The sequence below is a fragment of the Strigops habroptila genome, chromosome 5, assembly GCF_004027225.2.
Source record: "Strigops habroptila isolate Jane chromosome 5, bStrHab1.2.pri, whole genome shotgun sequence".
NCBI lineage: Eukaryota > Metazoa > Chordata > Aves > Psittaciformes > Psittacidae > Strigops > Strigops habroptila.
Window position 1 is genome coordinate 41841701 of NC_044281.2, and position 20878 is coordinate 41862578.

General features: G+C 37.6%; 1 protein-coding gene across 4 annotated transcripts in view; it reads left to right on the plus strand.

Moving 5' to 3' along the window:
- The window catches only part of CCDC148 (coiled-coil domain containing 148), a 76563-nt gene that overhangs the window by 2611 nt on the left and 53074 nt on the right, over positions 1 to 20878 (plus strand). For all 4 annotated transcript variants that reach the window (XR_003991470.1, XM_030486513.1, XM_030486515.1 and 1 more), the window contains exons 2-3: positions 14634 to 14710; positions 19816 to 19937. Coding sequence is in view for 3 of the 4 variants with exons in the window: in XM_030486513.1 (XP_030342373.1) it covers positions 14656 to 14710; positions 19816 to 19937 (177 nt within the window). In the remaining variant the exon portion in view is untranslated. The remainder of the gene's footprint in view (positions 1 to 14633; positions 14711 to 19815; positions 19938 to 20878) is intronic.

A 20878-nucleotide genomic window follows, 5' to 3' on the forward strand; every position in this document is an offset into this window, starting at 1 on the left:
TTCCACCACAAAGAGTTCCATGATGTAGTCATTCTTTTGATTTCTTATTCCATTAGCTGATAGTAGTCTTTGTCAAACACGTGTTTAAACTCTTGTATCAATTTTAGGATCAGCAACAAACTAGTACTGTTTCTTTTTTTCACCTTCTTCAGGATATGACTTAAAAGTAAGATGATATTTATTTTTCATTCTCAGCATCATTTGGAAAGCACTGATTCCATTATGTTTGAAAATTTTACAAAAACCTAATGGCATGTTTTCCTTCTGAACCTTCCTGGTTTCTTATAAGCCTAAATCTGATCTCTTAAGATGATTGCTCGCATAAAAAGCTGGAAAATGAGCATAATTTAGTTAACAGGTATTTGCTGGTTGTTTTGCTGCTGTTGTGCTTCTTCAGTATTTCAAGTCATTAATATGTTTTTCTGCTTCATTTAACGTATTCTGAAATTAATCCAAATTGGAGGGGGTTTTATGTGGGGGTTTTTTATGTTTTTGATTTTATTATTTTTTTTATTCAATATTCCACAGATGTTCACAGTCCTTGCAGAACACTGGCATGTCTATATTTAATTTTAGTGATTATTTCTCTATTATTGCAAGATTACCTAGGTTTTCTCATTTAATGTAAGTACACAGGCACCGTGGCTAGAAAGTGGGAGCTGTTGGCACAGAATGGTCCTTGGAAATGCGGGATTATGAAGATAAATATCAGTCACAAAAACAGTATTGCCTTTGTTTCTCTCTCTTTTTTCTGGAAACTATTTAGTGCTACCTGTTTTATCTGTAATCTCTTACAGGCACTGAAATTACAAAGCTTTGGAAGAAAATAAATGGAGAAGAGAGTAATGCTCCTGGCAGGCTAGCAAATAAGCAGCTGTTCAGTGTTCACCAGAGAAATTATTTAGGTGTGGTTTTGGGTTTTTGGGGGTTTTTTTCCCTGATTAAAACCTACGATTTGATTTCAAAAGTTACTGCAAGCCATTGTGTTGATGTCACAGCAACTCAGTCAATCATGATACAATTGACTTTGGGAAATTTGGAAACTAGTTTAATTTGGCTTAAAAAGCAGTGAATGTTCTCCTGCTTTTTATTGTTGAACTGGGGAGGCATGGCACCTAATAGAAGATGTATTCCTGAAGTAGTAGTGGACTGACATTTTGCTGTTTCAGTGAGGGTTTTTATAGAAATTTTAAGTTTCAGATGGGGGCATTCAAAATTATTGTGCTATCATGAGTATAGATTTATCTCTCCCTTTGGGAAAACAAAATACTGAGGAAAACTATTTGGGTACTGCAGAGTTGTTTGCATTTTCGTTTTTCTATTATTCCATGGCTTTGGAGCATCAGGTATGAATATTTGATTCTAGATCCTGCAAAGTGCTCAGCATGATCACCAAGCTTCTGATTACACAGCTACTCTAATGTGGCTTGAAGTCAGCTGCAACGGAAAAGGACAGTGCTACTCTGTAATGGTATCTCTACAGCTTTCCTTATGCCAGCAAACATGATCATGCAACTGTTCAGTGAGGTACATTAAGAAATTGATCCACTTTCCCCAGAAACCTCCCCACAACATACACTCTTATTTTTTCAGTTGGGTCAGTTTCCTGATCTAGCTCACTATTCCTGCCTCTAGCGTCTGCACCAAGATGTTTGCAAGTAGCTGCAAACAGAGGGAATGGGGGACCTCCTCTTTTGGCAGCAGTATGAAATGTTTTGCTCTTGGTACCTGTTTCAGCAAAATGGAGGTTTGGGGAACAACAGCTTGCTGGACCACAATGTAAGTTCAGTTGCCAAGTTGATTCAGGTTTAAGAAAAGTAACCTTTTCTTGGCAAAACAAAAGAATCCTTTCCAATATACTGATTCAGCTTATAGTGTGGCACTGTGAGTTGTTTTGTTGTAATTTTGCTGGGGGTAGCGTACTGCAGTGGGAGGGTAGGAAGTGGTGCCCACTGAAGGGAAGTCAGTAAATAAGGTTTGCTGCTGAAGGCAGCTGATTGTGAAACCGGGCTTCACCACACGTGCACCTGGAAGTCAGGGCTGCTTTTGGATATTACTGCATCTGACAAAACCGGGCAGCTTGGCAGCAGCCAAATGGATGATTTGGTGAAAGGATGTGAGGAAAAGCTGAGCGGGATGTCCAATAAAGGCAATTAGCAGTCATTCTGTTCTATGGGCTTTCCAGCCCTAAGCTTGCAAGTAATTTTTGTAGAAACTAAGGATAGTGGAAAAAAAAAAAAAAACCCACAACCCAAAGCACAAAACAACCCCCCTCCCAAACACCACACCAAAACAAACAGCAAAATAGCTCTGGAGAATGCAGCTACTTACATCTGCTCAAGGACAGGTGAAGGTCTACTAAAATCCTTTGCAGTTCCTACTGACTGCTACAGTTCTCAAGCTGAACAAAATATTATCCATCGTCTTATTAGGCCATATTTGAGGCCTGGAAAAAATGCTGAGAAATTTACCAAATTGTAATCTTTCTTACCAGACTAGGAACACAGAATTTCAAACTGAAATCTAGAGATCCTTATGAATAAGGAGGCAACAAAGAAAATGTATGTGCAAAAAGAAGATTGGTTCTTATTTATGGGCTTTATGTTTCCAAGGTTGTAAATGAGAGCCTTCAGACAAGCAGGCTTTATTTTTTGTAGTAGGGTATCGGACAACATTATGCACTAATTTAAAGTGAAAGTGTGCCAAATGCTTCCCTGCACATAACTCTGCAAATTTGGCCTAGCAGAACTGGCAAAAGCTGTATAAAATGTTACTGATGCTCCTGACAAAATAACCTGCAGTGGCTTCTAAATCATATAAATTATCTATCCCTCTTGCTTGCTATCTCATAGGCTGCAGACAAATGTTCTTCTCTGACTCCAGCTATGCTACTGTCAGACAAAAATCAGCTAGGCTAGCTTAAGGTACAGTGATACAGTCTTTGACGTCAGCACTAACTCACAGGGTCCTATTTCCTCCACTTCCTCTTCCCCCCCTAATGGCTATTAGCCTTGTTTGTGTGTCTTCACCTTAAACTTGGTTTGTGAAGCCATCTGTTAAACTCTGAGAGGACTGATGCAGAATTGCAAATAAATGTGCAGATCATTGCGACTTGAGAAAGCTGTAGCTTCTTATAGGGTATAATAGGAAAACGTATGTTGTTTGAGGAGAAATTGTACTTAGAGTGATAGTTCTTGAAGCACTGATAAAAAAACCCATGTACCCCCACACCTTATAAACTAAGCCAGCTGACTTCTTCCTGAAGTCACCAAACGTGAATTTGTGTAAGCATTGCTTTTGTTAAGAAATGCTTACATAAATTGGGCAGTCAGCAGAGCTGTGGGAAGGAGGCATCCAGCAGTGGGTCAGGGAACCTTTCTATACGGGTTTGGTTTTTGGTTTGTTTTGGGTTCTTTGTTGGTTTTTTGTTTGTTGGGGTTGTTTTGGTTTTTTTTTTGGGGGGGGGGGTTGTTTTGTTTTGGGGTTGTTTGTTTTTGTTTGGTGGGGTTTTGTTTGGTTTTTTTGGGGGGGAGGAGGAGTGGTTTTGTGGGGTTTGGTTTTTTTTTTTTTCCTCAGAGAACGCTCTATATGGATAATACTACTTTGTCCTGAAATATATTTTAAATTTTACCATGAAGCTAAATGTTCAAGTTATATGCAAACAAGAAGAATCTGATTCATTTTAGCAGTTGGAAGGCAGGTCAAATTTAGGATCCGGAGCATCATTTCATTGGTGCTATTAAGCAAAGAAATCCTAAACAAGAAAATCACTTCTCTCACTACTTTTCTGCACTGTTAGGTTTTGTCTCCTTGTTCATGTGAATCAGATCTTTTGTTGGTGTAAGAAAGAAAAGATACTATATCGGGTTTGTATGGAGGGCTGAAATGCTTGATTCCAAAACTGGTGGGCCTTAAGAGATAATGAAACTGCAATAATTTGTTCCAGTAATGTCAATGTCTTTATGGAGTCTCAAGCTACTGCTTTGGCTTTGTTTCTCATTAATAGAAAAAGGGGAAAAAAAAAAAAAAAAAAAAAGGAAAAGAGTGAGTTAAGGCAAAGCCCAGATACTTTGTTGTAATGCAGGGAACGTTGATTCTATGGCAGTTTTCTGTTACAGCATCTTTACTTCTGTTATGCTAAATGAGTACAGTAGATTTAAGCATTTTATCTGAAGGATGCAGAGCAGCAGAGTGGTAAGTTGCTTGCTGCACTACTACAAATATCCTGCTTCCCACACAGGCTAGCAAATAAGCAGATACGCTTTACAAGTCGCGTAGTCAAAGGTCAATTTAACTATACATTTGTTATTTCTTAAGTAATGGAGAAAATTGTAGGGTGCTATAATGGATAACTCAGACTTACATCTTCCAATAAATCTTTAAATGAATATGTTGCATACTGTTTAATTTGTAACTTCTTGTTATACATGGAGGTAATAAATAGGAAGTTATATAGAACATTAATTAAAACGCATATAATAAAACTCTGCAGATTTCTTGTGTTCAAATTTAAAAGTCTGTAAGTGGTGCTTCTGGATGTTTGCTTTTAGCTCAGCAAAGCAGGATTTTGTCCTGCCCAGCCACATGCCAGGAATTGCCCAGAGAATCTCTTGCTGCCCCATCCCTGCAAGCTTCAAGGCCAGGCTGGATGGGGCTTTGAGCAACTTCGTCTAGTGTCCCTGCCTGTGGCAGGGTGGGTGGGACTAGGTGGTCTTTAAGGTCCCTACCAGACCAAACCATTTCATCATAATTTACTGAAAGCCTCAGAGCAGTTTCTCATTTAATCTTCTTTTTTGGTTAAACTTTGGACTTACCAGGTATACTGTCTGCAGCTTGCTAACTTCAAAGTGAGCACATTTTGTCAGTGAAAAGGGATTTTGCATGCTTGTTCAAAGCAACAGAACAAATGCCAGCTGACTCACTTGGTTCAAGGTTGCATGGTGGACCTGGGTGACTTCATTTCCTACCCTTTTTGTGTCAGCTTGTCAAATTTACTTCCTTTCTTTTATTTGTTTGTTGATCCCCCCCCTCCCCCATATAAAGTGGGGTTTTTTTTAAGTTTATTTGATCTTGGATTTGTTACTTGAAATATTCAAAGAACAAAGGGGAAATAGTAGTTCTCTTGTATTGTACAGATACTCAGAAAGCTGCTGAGCTATTCCCAGCCCCTTGCAATGTGACAGAGTATTCCATGAAGCTGATTGTTTTAAGTGCTACTCAAATTGATCTTCCTACTTTGGATTAAGTTTTACTTAATGAGGAAGTAATGAGATTATCATAGACAAAAAGGACTATGTCTCTTTTGGGAACATACAATTTCTGATACTTGACTTTATTTCAAACAGATCCATAATTCTTTCTTTAGGGAATGCAAATTAAATGATAATCAAACCATGGGACTTCACTAGGAACTGTTTTGACACTCAGTGGTAAAAGTATTATACTGTGTATTTTCTTCCTGGGGAAAGGATTGACTGCTGCAGGATTAAAACGTTCTGGATGGGTGCCATTTTCAGATAGTTGGTTCAATTAGAAGAAGAGAATGGATCTGATTAAAGGATAAAGCTGGTTATTTGTTGGTTTTACTCCATGCAGTGCAATGGGAGTGATTCTCTGCCTCTTTTCACTAACAATAATTAGGATTGGAGGGTTCCAACTGCATGTTAATATTCTTCCTCTTTGAATGGAAGCATGCAGTAGCTAAGCAATTAACATTAAACTTTAAAATCTAGGAAGAAACCTTCCACAAAATATTTAAGAAATCTCCAGATATTCAAAAGAGAGCACTGAAAATAAGTGACTTAAGTTTGTTTGATTGTTTTTCCAAGTTTGGATGTTTTAAGAAACATCTGTCCTAATTGGTAATCAAAATTCCCATTGATGTGTTCAAAGTTTTCAATGAAGCCAGTGGTTCATTTTTGGGTTTTAATTGTGTATGCCCACTAGTAATTTACTTGAACCACTGACAGGTTGCAACACCTGCTGCTGTGAAATTAAGCAACCTTCATTTGCACAAACTGTAAGTAGCTAATAAACTGTCATTGATTGTGCTGTTAAATTGTATTTTGTGTAGATTTGATATGGCTTCATATTATAGATTTTACATTTAATGATTTGGCTGATTTAAAACACGCACAAACAGTTTTGTTTTAAATAGCATGACCAGATCATTAAACGCTGTGCCTCCCTGACCAGTAATTTTGCTCTGCTGTTGATTAGCAGCAATTTAGCTGAGAGGAAAAAATGACACTTATGACCTGAATCTGCAAAGACTGATGCAGGCAAATGACTTGTTGAATTGGAGAAGTGAAATCTAGGCTACTTAAAAGTTAATGGTTAAACTACTTGGGAAGTACTCATATTTGTGGAATTGGGACCTTAACTGGGCATGAATCATCACCAGTAGCTACATGCAACGGTGTGTGGTTGGCAGACTGCAGGCTTTGCTTGCTCCAGAAATGCTGACTAACACTTGTAGAGTTTAACTTCTATTTAAATGAAAGGGAGTAGGATCTTGCCTTCATATTTGGTGCTCCCATATTTAAGAATATACTTAAGTCATACACCTCAGGCACAGGCAAGTGTTTACATTAAGAATGCACTGAAGTGTTTAGTTGAATTGGAGGGATAATCTTTTAAGGGGTCATATTTGTTATTAACTAGAAGAGTTCTGAATTGTAGTAAAATACTAAGTTATCAACAGGAGCAGAAAGAGAGGATTGATAAACCTTGTGCTCTTTACTGTTACTAAAAGCTTTAGTTATGGCTGGTTGTAGGCATAGCTGATTTAGCATTCTTGGGGAACAGCTTTCTATGTATTAAAGGCTTCTGTTTGGTATCTGTTCCCTCTTTTGTATTTCTAAGATGAATTGAAACTTCCAATCTACAGGCTGTATTGAAGTTGGAACAAAACCTTGAAGCAGGGTATCTTAATTCAGACTTAAATGAACTTTGCTAGCATTGAAGAGGTTTTTAGATATATCAGCATTAACGCAGAAATAAATCATTCTGATTGCTACATTTTCTAGTTACTGAAGATAAAATACAGGTTTATACAGATCTTGCCCTTTCAAAAAACATCTTAACACTCATTTCAGTGTTTTAGTGAAGTCATAATGTTGAATTTGTGGTAACAGAAAATTATGTCCATTAAAAGGCAAATACAAATGTATGACATCACTACAGAAGAGAGAAATGGGTAGGCTGGAAGGGAATAAGCACTTATTTAGTCACAGTAGCCCTAAAATTACAGAAACGGCTAGTAAGTTGTTTTTTGCATCAGTTCTGTTCCTGCAGATGCACTCTTCTGCTTTTTTTTCAAATGAGATGAAGCTAAGGTGAATATGCAAAGTTTTGTTAAAATGCTGACATAATATCAGAAACATGTCGGTAGAAAGAAGAGAGATTAACAATTTGCCAGAGAGATACAGAAATAAATAAACTGGAGGTGTTGCTGTGCTGCTGCTAGTCTTAACTAGTGTCCAGTTACTTTTCAGGACCTGTGTTGGAAGAAGCTTGTCGTTTAAAGCTGGCCAGATGGATCCAGATTAGGATGATGGTTCCCAAAATGTGTAACACAGGAGAATGACGCTAACGTGGCAGCTGTGCGGGGAACATTAGTAAAAGAGTTTTATACAAAGAAGTGGGTGCAATGGATCCAGTCTTAAAGCTTTCAAGTACTCCGAATTTTTCATCAGTGTTATTTTTCTTTTCATGTAGAAAAACATGAAAACATGTTCCATGTTAGAGGAGAGTCACTGTGTAATACTGTCTTCCCAAGTTTATCAATAGAAGTAGTGTTAGCATGGTCAGAAACCAGAAAAGAGCAGCAGGCAGGAGGCAGGCAGACTTTCTGTAGCAGAGGACTAGAATTTCATGTAAACTTATGAGAAGCTACATTTTTAGGTCTCCATGCCACTACTTTTCTAAAGACACGTGTTTTGTCCAGCCTTCACATTGTTTGTAATTTTGAAATGTTTCTTCAGCCTGATTTGGTTTATTTCACCTAATAAAATCTTAACCCTATTAAAGGTTTGATGCAGTAATGAAACTGTCAGGTGGCATCCCCTTTCTCTTTATTTCCAGCTGAAGTTCCTGACCCTGACCTGGTTTTCTTTTAATTTATTTTTAAATCCCATGCTATTGTGCTTTGACCTCATACAACAGAGCTGGAACAGGTACTGTGAGCTGATGGGGAAGGCAAGAGAATAATCAGAAGCCAGCTAGGAAATCAGACCAGGGATGAGAAGTGTGGGTTTGTCTGTGCAAGACACTACTCGTTCTGTCAAACTTGGATATAGATTGCTGATACTTACAAAAGATAGTTTGCATCCTCCTATGTGCTCGTACAACACATAATGCTAATTGGCAGAGCTCCCTAATGCAGCCTTTTTTTCTTCTTTTAGAGCCTTCCTCCAAATCTGCTGTGTTGTCTAGTTCTTAGTTCTTCAGCTAAGATGCTTTATTACCCTTCCCCTGCTGCTTAGATCTCCAGGCTTTGACTCCATGGCAGTACTAGTATCTTTAGTAAAAATGCCATCCTGTTTATTGTGGTATGGGTGGAGAGGGAAGCACTTCACCGTTTGTGAGAAGTTAGTCTTATTTTGTTGTTTGTTACAGCTCCTGACCAGCCCTTGCATTGATACGGTGACAGGAGATAGCTCCATGGCTAGTCAGTACTCTCAAGTACTTGAACTGCTCTGTTTCAGCCTGTCCTGCTTGGTCTTGACAAATCTGAACTTAAACTTCATTGCACCTCAGGTATTCAGAAACAAGCTTGCGTTCACCCGTGGCGCTTACATTGCTTGCGTAGGCTTTGGAGCACCTTGCAGGTTGCAGAGAGAACAGAAGGAAAGCCTTAGCTTGTGCTGCCTGTTGGCTTGGACTTGAGCTTGCACCTTGGTGACGTGGGAGTGCAGACACCCTGGCCTGGCTAGCTTCACATATGTCAGGACAATTAGGGCAGACAATCATCTAGGGGATTTCCTGGAAGGATGCAATGTCATATGACGCAAAGCGGTAACAACTTTATAAGTACCACTTTGGATGAGCAAACAAAACGTGGCATGCCCTACCTGCTTTGGATCAAAGCCTTGTGGGGCGCTGTGGACAAAGCCAGTACCGGCTAATGCTGTCAACTTTCTCTGCTTTACAGGCTGGGGCAGAGCCAAGAAAAGGAACCCAGATGGATAGATAGATTGTTTTCGTTTTGGTATTGTTTGGGGTTGTTTTTTTGTTTTTTTTTTTGGGGGGGGGGTGTTGTTTGTTTGTTGGTTGGTTTGTTGTGTTGTTTTTTGTGGGTTGTTTGGTTGTTTTTTTTTTGTGATATGACATCTCTTTTTGGCTTAGGATGTTTGTATGTGAGGTGTATGCACTACTCAAAACCCTTCAGAGTAGATTATCCCTTACTGTGTATGAATAAGACAACCATCCAATATGTGGGAATCCTTGGGTTCCAATGCTTAGGAGACCCTCCAGAAAAGGCATTGGAAACCTGAGTTTTCCTCCTTCATACCTCTTTATCCTGAACCACTGGAATACAGTGTTTTAAGGAAGGAAAGGTCTTTCTCTTTTATGAGTGGTACCCAAATTTCCTTGTGGCTGTATGCTACAGAGTATTTTAAAAGTTTAAATACGAATATTTCAATCTTCTTGAATCTTTTCTTAATCTTTCTGGTCACAAATATTATATGGATTGACCAAGTTCCTGGATAGTGTGTTTGGTTCAGGCTACGTTTTATGTAAATAAAGTAATTGTTAAAAAAGCCCACAGAAACAAACCTATTCCCAATGAAACTATGTTGTAAGTAAAAGAGCAAGAGAAGTGAAGTTGCCCTTGTTCTAAGGAGTACTACTTACAGAATAATCTTCCTTTAGAAAAGAAGTATGTGAATTAAAGTTACTCAGTTGTAATCTGTCAGAGTGAAAAGATTAAAGCAGTAAACTTACTGAAATTGACATTGCAACTTTTAAGGTATTTTAGCTTCAAAACCACATAGCGCTATATATATAAAAGTAATTAGCTGTAACTCATTAGCTCTGTTCAAGCAGCTGCCAACCTTTAAAAATTACTAATTTTCCTCATGAAATGTAAAGTTGTAGTATTTATTCAGTGCAAAATTTCAATGGAAGATGACAGGGGGCTTGCAGGGTAGAGGCTGAGCCAGCGCCTGCAGAATTAACCCACTTCTATCAATTCAATTTGTTATCTTTAAAACTACAAATAATTCAATCTTCGTAAAAGTGTCATGATCTAAATATACTAAGCATCACCCTAAATTGATTATCTTTCCCATTTTAATACAGACTCCACAACTAGGAGAAATACTAACAGATCTCAGAGTTTAAGAAGACCATTGACATAGTGGAAATTTCTCTTTTGAGGTTATAAAATACAAAAATTCCAATTGTCTCTTCAAGAGCAAAAGGATGAAGGTGCTTAAAAGCACTGCCAGATATATTGAGATGCAAAATCCAGTGGCTCTTTTTAAAACCTAAAATACCCTCTGAAATATTTGCATTACTTTCCATGAATCAGAGTGGAAATGCAAGAGGAAGCAGAAAAAAAATTTGCTACGTAAGATTTTCCATGGGTTATGTTTGTTAGAATGAAAAATAGTAGTATGTGTTCTTTGAAACTGCTGAATCACAGTTCTGTCACTCGGCCCGAGGAGGCTGAGACCCCCGCAGGGTTTCCTCAGGCTGCTGATGCACACCCTGTGCTCTATGCATACTGCCTGACCACAGTTTGCATGTATCGATAGGAAGTGTCTCTGCTGTGGTACTAGTATGGGTGAATATGGACTGTAAAACTGATGATGGAGGCTTAAATGCCCTTTCTAAGGACTAATGTTGTGAAAGAGCAAAGTCAGAGAATCTTTTGAGGGAAATTGTTAATTTTGTACCACTGTACTCAAATATACCACTAAATGCCCTCTCTAACTTAAGCATGGGGAAATTGGGTGCCGAGAATTGCAAGCGCTAGCAGGCAAAGCAAAGCCAGTCTTCATTGTTGCAGATCTCTCATTTTGACTTTGCAAGGAACTTTGATGCCTCACGCTGTAGTTAGGACTATCCCATCTTTTTTCCTTTGTAGATATATCTTCCTGCTTTTAATTTGAGGAATTCTGGCAACTTGGTCGAAGCTGCTGCTGTGCTGGGCTGCTACAAATCTAAAAAGTCGCCAAATGGTTCCACAAAGCATGTATAGACAATCCTCCTCAACTGTAATGCACATATATGTGTTTCTGTTTGCAGAATCTCAGGATGTGGTAGCCTTGCAGATAACTCTGCTAAGGAAAATCAACATTGCTGTGTAAATATTAACCACAGTACACAAAAGCCCTTAAGAGAACTTGCTGTTGTTTAAAAATCATGCTGCTGACCTACAGAGCTCGAGTGGCTCCACTGGCAAACTGTTATACTTGCTCAGAATTCTTCTTGTGGTTCTTCCCTCTCATTTTCTTGGCCCTATGTAAATATTTGTTATATCTGGTGGTAGAAGAAGAGACTTGGTACAGTTCTTCGCTCTTACGTTAGTAAGAATATAGGTACGGTTACAGAAATATCAAGCCATAGCTAAATATTCAGCTAGGAATTGTGATGAGTTATGTTCTTTCTAAGAAACAAATGTATGAAAGTCTGTTTTAGACTGGTCATTCAAAAACCCCTTTAAAATAAAGAATTCCAGTATGTCGTGATGCATTCTCTTTTCTCTAAATTCAGGTATGTGGTTGATTTACTCTTCAAGGGAAGGGTAAAATTCAGCAAAGGGGGGAAAAAAAAAAGCCTGGTTTTGTTTCATTGTGATTCACATTGAAAGCCTTAAGAAGAAATAATTGAAAAGTAGTACTGAACAAATATTTTGAGTTTTCTTATGGTTATTTTTCTACTTTTTGAGCTTTTATTGTTAGTGTTTTAAGTTTTCCTGTTAAACCTTAATGACTACAAATTCAATGGAAGATTATGTCACGTAATTGTGCTGGAGTTTCCAGAAAGTGCTGAATATTATAGAATACCATGGAAAATTATGTCCGTTTGCAGAGTTTCAGGTTTGTTTGATTTTGTTATTTGCTTGTTTTTTTGGTTTGGTTTGGTTTAAGGTTCACGCTCTGGCCCCTTTTTTAATTACAGAATTTCAAGATGTGTCTATTTCCCCCTCCTCCCAGGAAGAAGATTTTGGAGACTGGAAATCTAAGGGAATTACAAGACTAGGGATACTAAACTAAACCTAATTTACTAATTTACAGACTTGTAAACAGCCTGACTTTAAAAAAAAAAATAAATAATTCTCTAAATGCCATTTAAAATTGATCCACCTACAGCTTAAACATTTGTGTGTTTGTGATTGAGCATTTTTTGTTCCAGTTCTATTTTCAGTGATTACTCCAAGAAACAGAGAAAACTAAGCCTGTGCATAGTTGGCTTTCTAAGAAGCAGCAAAAAAATATATATTGTCTTTAGGGGGGGAAAGAAGCAACATTTAAACTGTTGTTGTGCATCTTGAAGAAATAAGTGAGGTAAATCCCATACTCATTGTGTTACGTAAATCCATACCTTAAAGGCTTTACATATATAGTTAATTTGATTTTTGGAAAAAATCTGTTTCAACTGAAGTATATGTGCAGTTAGAAAATTACATGTAGGTAAGTTGATATATGGATAAAACATTACCATGACAAATAGGCCAAAGTTTCTTCTGATATGGAGAATTACCTCATTTGTCTGGATTAGTTTGGCAGTGTTATATAGTTACAAGTTTAAAATAACTGCTTTAAATGGAGAAAAATTATATCAACAGTATGAATGTGTTAGCCTTTTTCTTCCTTTCTTTTCCCTTAACTTTTGACAAGTGTGTAGACTTTGGGATAGAAGTGTGAATTTATTTACAGGTGACTACTAGGTTGTAAAATACACAGTAATCTTTCAAAAGGGTAACGAATTCCATCATGTATTGTCATGTTTTCTCACTCTTGTGTATCTTTAATTTCAGTCTTTGTCACCAGATGACGACGTTCAATGTAACTTCTGACCAGCTGATACTGTCAATTACTTTCAGAACACGTTTGAAAAGGTCCCTTTATTGTTAAATGAATGGTCATTCTTGGGTGAAAACAGATGACATTTAGATTTTTATATTTTTGGTTTAGTGCAAGGGACAGTTTTGTAGCATTGTTAAATAACACTGAAGAATATGCATGAAGAATCACTGAGAAATGTCACTCTTTATCAATGAGTGTTCACTGTTTCCTACTTGGTTTGGTCATGGAATATTCACTGCACAAAGCCTGGTGTTGATGAATTTTCTTTGCCTTGTATCTTGCATAGTTAACACGTACAGAATTATTATCAAAATGACTTTGAGCCACGGGAACTGCAGTGTGTATGTGTGTATGTGTACTGCTGTGGCTGTAATTTCAACTGCACTTACCATTTGTTTGCAGTAACAGTAGGAGCTCATTCATGACACCGTTGTCCATATAAGTTAGAATTTTACACTTCAGCTGTTTTTGATGATTCTGCAATGCAGAATGTTGTCATGAAGAAACAGTTCACAGGGAGGTACAATGCTAAGTATTTTGATTGCAGTGTCACAATTTTATTTGAAATTAATAGCTTTCTGTCAGAGTAGTTCCCTTTCCATTGCTTCTGCTGTTCTTTCTTCCCTCCTCCGTGTTGCATTGTGCTATCGTTGGAACTGGTGTGTGTAAATTAGTTCAACTCACTAAAACAGCAGAGAACTGACTGTGCAATTCACAAATGAACAGATTTTGCTGTTCTACTATTTACGATGTTGCTCCTTGCTGTGGGACCAGACAAGTGTCAAAGGTGTGACAAAGTGGATGGAATTTTGTGTGGGGGACAATTGGTACAGCAGAACTGGGTTTGAGGGAGAGAGTTTGTGGGGAGGCTGGTTGAACATGACCTTCCCCTTCTGGCATTATTCAGTTAGTGATTCAGTTCAACTGAAAGCTTGTTTTGATCTACTGTTTTTCTTTGTATGCAAGACCTGTGATGGTGCCCATGCAGGCTTAATTAAGGTGAGAGTAAGGTCTTTAAGACATCCAAGGTTTTTACTATGTTGTATATCTTATTGCATTCAAAATGTGAAGTTTATCCGAAGATGATGTGAATATTTGACACATGCTGTCTGTTGTAGTTGCTTATCAGGAACTAAGCCACTATTGCTGAAACAGCTGACTTGGGTTGACTAGTGTTAATACAGAGACTCTTAAAGGGGATGTATAGGGATTTGTACATAACCCACAGCCTCTAAACATAAGAAAAGAGTGATCTTTTCAGGCTTAATTTCTAAAAAGCATAATTAAAAAACTTTCCTTACATTTGGGTCAATAGGATTGTGTTATCTTGAAAAGCACAAAGCAAAGAATAGATGATCTATGTGACAGCATTACAGATTCAGTAAGGAAATAATATTTTGTCCTTTTACTAGGCTGCTGAATTATATGAGGCATATGAAATCTTTCTTAAGAAACACAAACTTGTGTAATTTCTAATTACATGTTTAGTGAGACATACCCTCTCTCCTCAGAAAACAATACATATTTTTTGAACGTGTTTTTAGATTGCATCCCCATTGTTGGTATTCTCAAAACATGTTTGTTTCTCAACAGGTGTGAAAAAGAAATAATAAAAATGAGTGAACCAGACCATGGAACATTCTTTACAACTCGTAGGATGAGTGATGTAGGTATGTATGCTATCATGTTAAAATTTAATTGTTTTCTCACAATCTAGAATAAAACTACTTATGAAGTATACCCTGTGCAATTAATAGCTGTTTGACACATGGAAGCTGCTATAGCATTCTGATCATAGAATCCTAGAATGGTTTAGGTTGGAAGGTACCTTAAAGATCACCCAGTTCCACCCCCTGCCATGGGCAGGGACACCTTCCACTAGAGCAGGTTGCTCAAAGCCCTGCCCTTGAACACTGCCAGGGATGGGGCAGCCACAGCTTCTCTGGGCAACCTGTGCCAGTGCCTCACTACCCTCACAGGGAAGAGCAACTTCTTAAGATCCAGTCTAAATCTCCCCTGTCAGTTTAAAGCCATTCCCCCTTGTCCTATCCCTATAAGCCCTTGTAAAAAGTCTCTCTCCAGCTTTGTTGTTGGCCCCTTTAGGCACTGGAAGCTGTTGTAAGGTCTCCCTGGGGCCTTCTCTTCTGCAGGCTGAACAAGCCCAGCTCTCTCAGCCTGTCTCCGTAGGAAAGGTGCTTCAGCCCTCTGGACCTGCTCTAACATGTTGATGTCTGTCTTGTACTGGAGACCCCAGACCTGGGTGTACTGCTCCATGGGGGTCTGATAAGAGCGCAGTAGGTGGACAGAATCCCCTCCTTCAACCTGCTGGCCACGCTTCTTTGGATGCAGCCCAGAATACAACCAGATTTCTGGGCTGCAAGCACACGTTGCCAGCTCATGTTCAGTTTTCTGTCCACCAGGATTCCCAAGTCCTTCTCCACAGGGCTTCTCTCGATCCATTTGATGCCTGATCTGTACTGATACTGGGAACTGCACTGGTGGTTGACTTAAAAAAATCTTTCCACAATGAGACGTCATCTGGTGTCATGTTGTCAAACTTTCTGTACGCGTGTGGTAAATGAAAATCCATAGGGGAGACTTGAAGCAGCATCAAGGGATAGTTTTGCAGGATTTACCTTAATGTTTTATATGGGACCCCTCTGCAAAACTCTATGTCAGACATACTGCTTCCAGCTACTCTACTCTTAAGAGTGAATGGAAAGAAATTTTTTACTAAGACCTAATAGTAAGTTTCATTACTAAAGGAACATGAAAAAGAGGTTGGAAAGCAAGGCCCATTTGTTATCTCTATAAGCTTCCTATCTTCTGTCAAGTTACTGAGGATCTGTATGTTAAAGGTTTACAGCACTGGGAAAAAAGTTCAAGTAATTTCATTTACCATTATAATTGTATCTCAGGCTTTAGCAAATATTTGTTATAGAAAATTGTGAAAAGGCATTTTAAAATCTCAAAGTTCAATATTTTATATTTTTATTCATGTGTGTATTTATGTGTATATATGTGCGGGTGTATACATGCATATAAAAGATATATAAAATGTTAGCAATTAAATAAAAAGTTTGCATCCTGTATGCTAAGACTCTGATTTTGCATTTAATCTCACATGGATAGACCCTATTGACTTCAGAAAATTCCTCAGTAGAAGAAGAAACAGATGAAGATTAGTAGTGGAGATTCATAAGGCTCAGATACACAGGCTAAAGAGAAAGCATATTGAAAGCAAAGATAAAATTAAATTATTTGGGGTTAGAGGTGTGGAAATTAAATCTGTCTTTCACTCCTCATTCTTTTCTTGGATGTGAAGGACATTATTAAGTTGGTGAAGATGAATTACCTGAGTGAGAAAGTACCTCAGGTACCTACTTTCTCTTATGTTACTTCTATATGTAGCTATGTATATTTATACGTTTTATATAAAACTTTAAGAGTGTAGAAAATATCAGATTATATTGCTAAATTAAACTTGTGACTTTCAGAGACAACTCTAAGGTTTACAAACATTGCTGCAAGCATTTTTTGCTTAAAACCTAATATAGTAACAACTTTCTATATCTAGGTACCACCAAGTTTAACTTTTCTAAGTAAATGGATTGTCTCTGCTTATTCCCTGCTCTCTGAAACATTTTTATGTGGTTAGAACAGATTAAGGCAACCCAGCCAAAGAAAAGCAGTGCTTCTCTCTGTTATTTTACAGCAGTCCTTGTTCTTGCCATCTATTCATTCAGTGGGATGGTTCATTCTCCCTTCCTCTTTGTTTTCTGCACTGTATTAGTTATTGCTGCCTGTACATCAGTATACTCTTCTACACGTTTTTATCCTGTTTTTCCATGCTTTTTGTTGTCAGCTGTCTTCTCTCATATTGTGAGAAAGAAAGGGTGCAGAAAAGATTACATGGATTTGTATTTTGTTCACGTCCCCTATCCTTACTAAACTGTAGTGAAGAATAAAGCTGTCATAGAGAAAGTAGGGTTTGAAAAGCCAGTGGTGAGTGAGAGGTGTCAAACAGGTACAGCAAACTGTAATTACATTGAGCAGTCTAAGGACACAACAATGCTGACATAGACCAAAGAAAACTGGTCAGGATATTGCGGTTGTGAGTGCCATACCCACATAGGGTTCCTACCCCTGGATACCTATACCACAATTCAGAACAAGTGGCATGGGAGATCCATGCTAGTGAAATCATGCAGGAACTCCTTCAATCAGGAATTGGGAGTTAGAGTGGCAAGGCGAAAAGCTGACTGTAGCATGAGGACTTTGTTGCTGCGTGCATGGATATGTGTGTAGGATGTGTGTAGAACACTTCAAAAACATTCACACCAGGGACTTAGAGAGGTCTCTGCAGCAGCTGCAACAGGCTGCTGGAAGACTACAGTGTCCCACCTTTGTTCTGACACTTACCTGCATCATAGTATGCTATCCTGGAATTAACTGAGGATCTCTGGTGCTGGAACACCACATGCTTTTCAAAGGTCATGAGATTCACAAGCACCATACCAAGAAGTTGTGCTTAATGATTTCTAGCTGTAGTTAATGTCGTTTAGTAATACTACTAACAGTGATTCTTTCCTAATGAATATGACAGGATGCATTTGCTGTGAACTTACCTCCTAGGGTGCTCCCAGGCATTTGCCTGCAGGGAGCCTGAATTAAAAATCTTAAAGGCATTGCTCTGAAACTCCGGCCATGCCCTGCTGCTCATGCGTGTGGACATTGATGTTACTGCCCGAAATGATTCCTAGCAGACTAGAAGTGATTGTAAGCCTTTGGGAGCAGTAACGAATGAGTAATAGGCTTAGGAGGAAGAACTGAGGAGTGGCTTTTCAGAGGGTTTGGCAACAGAACTTTTACTTCTTTGAACATGGAAAGGTGTTCTGTGATCTGGATTGCTGGACAATGTTGTAAGCAATCTCAGAAAGAAGGAAAAAAAGAAATCTGCACGTAAAATCTTGGCTGACTTAGGGATGAGAACTTTAGATTTGGATTGATGGCAATAAAAGCCCACAGATAAGCAAAGCTACCTAGAGGCCTAAAAACTGAGAGAAAGGAGACTATTTCATACTAAGCTCAGAGAGGGGATAAAATGAAAAAATTAGTGGATCAAACTGTTGAACTTTTTTGTATAAAGTATATAGAGAATAAAAAGGTAGTCATAATACAAGATCAAAGCTATATATGGTTAGCATAATACTGATTGGGTGGAATAATTCGCATGTTAGAAGATTAGTGGCAAAGAAAGCAGGATTGGCAAGCAGGAGGAAAGGAGAAAGCCTTTCTTTATGTAGGCGATGTGTCCTTTCAAGTTCAGAGAGTGGAAGCTGCAAAGGGATTGCCTGTGGAAACTGTACATAATGACTAAAGGGGAAGAAGGACGCAGTTCTGTTTTGATGAGAGTCTGATGCAGGCCAGTAAGCCAGGAAAACCTGATTAATATTAGGCAGCTATGTACCTGAGGTTACCTTGAGTGTGCTTCTCTTTCTGTTGCCAAATCTCATTCGGACAGAATCTGCAGCCTTGGTTTTCTGCGTTCATTCTGATATGGCTGATGGTCTTCTCAGCCCTTGGGTCACCCAGTGTTAAGGGTATACATAATACGTTTTCGATTAAAGTGACCATGAAATGGTGGAAGTTATCATTCTTAGGAAGTTGGTGAGGGGGGAGAGAAATAAAGCAGCGGATTTCAGGAACCTGAGCTTAAGCTTAGATGAGGACTCCGTGGTAAACTTGAGGTAACTCAAGTTTGGGGAATATGGCAATCCCTCAACAAAACTTCTTAAAGGGATCGTTGTAAGTAACCTTTATTGTGGTGAAAGACCAGCTTGGTTAAATCTTTACTGACATCAAATGCCTCTTCAGCGAAACTACTTCATGTAAGGTTTTTTTGGACAACAGTCTGTCACGGTCTTTCAAATACTGATGATAGGACTGGAGAAAGTGGACGTTATTATCCATTGTGTTTGCAGCAGAAGCCACGGGTGATGTTTTTCTTGCAATTTAGTGCCTTTCTTTTTGAGGAAGTATGTTGTTTTCACAGGGGCCTACAGACATTTAATAGAAAAATGATGCTGTTTCTTGTGGTTGGGTATTCAATGGAAAATGTAACTGCAACTCACTCTGTTTACCTAACATTGGTGGTTTATATAATTTTAGGAAAAAAAATTATTCCTATTGCTCAATCTATAGATTACAATAAATGTTGAGGTAGTTTTCCAATTTGTGAAAGAAGTATGCATGTATTGAAATTTACGTATTTCTGTATTAGAAATTACTGAAATTTCAGTAAGCCTAGTTTAAAGTGAATTATTCTTGAGGTTCACATGTTAAAAAAGGTTTTTAAGCTTTTTGTGAACAGACCAATGGTTAATTTTTTTATATAGCTTCTACTAGCTTATGTTTGTTTCAAATTCTTATTTATCAACTAACAATCTCTTTGTTATGGCAACTTTTAGTATTTAAAAGTTATTTTAAATACTATGATTATATAATATTTATATTATATCTACATAATATAAATATAATATTTACATTATTATTTATAATTAATAGCAGAATATTAATAATATAATAAAGTAATAAATAATATTTATAGTAGTAATGAATATTTATACTATTTATTTATATTATTGTATAATAATATATTATCTTTCTCAGTTATATTTCTCAGTTCTATCTATAATGCTTTCATTTTATGACTCATGCTTAAAATATTTCTCCAGAATTTGAAATGACTGTATGTGTTTTATGTGATAACTAGAAAATCTGGTGATTCCTATAAGAGATGGCCCTTTCAGCTCTAAGTATAAACCTGTTGACTACAAACATCTATATGAACTTGCTGCAGTAGAAAAAATGGCATCTGAAAAAATTCAATTAAAGGTATGATTTTTATATTATTTTTAATGTGAGTGATTTTAAAATTAAATGATCGTATTTCTTTTCACTGCCCAAAGGAATCTGAGAATGAATAGGGGTAATAAATTTCTGTAACAGTGTTCAGCAAAAGGGGGCAAAAAATGGGAGTTTATCACAGTGTTGTTGTGATTTGGACATATTAATGGCAAAGTGTGGAAATTCTTTGAATGAAAGGTGCAAAATATGTGTGGATTCGGTTTCCCGAAAAGACAGGAAAAGTTTGTATTTGAGTGCTTTGAGGAAAATCATCCAGACTCATTATACGAGCTACTCAAAATACTGAGCATAATGAAGAATTTACAGGAATAAATGGGAAGGGGAAGTTGATCCAGAAAGAAACAAAACTATGTGAAGTGAGGATTTTGAAAAGTCAAGCTGAGGCAGATCTTGAAAGAAAATTGAAAGGGTTTTATATCTGTAGAATGTAAATGTAGAGCTAAACAGTTAGAAAGGTATAAATACCTGCTGTATGGTCCAAGTGGTAAGAACATATCTTATTTAATTCTAGTAAAGTTTAATGAAACCTTTACCTCTACCTTTATTAAGAATTATGATTTATGATGTGTGGACAAAGCAGGGTCACTAGCAGAACTGAAGAAGCAGCAAAAGTCAGGGCTGTCAAACTGGAAAGAAGACTAAGTACCAGCTTTTCTCTGTCCACTAATGCAATTTCACATATTCATATTTTCTATAATTCTGATCTTAGAGGCATTTAATAAGTCCATGCAACAATGGATGGTACCATATAAGTTGAAAATAGCAAAGCAAATTAGTATATTAAGATTTTGGAAGCATTTTTGGCAATGATACACCTAAAGTCCTCAATGATGTGCAAGTTAGAGTACAAGGTGAAGAGAATAATTTGTAAACACAAGAAAGAAAATGGAAAGTGGGAGCCATCTGTA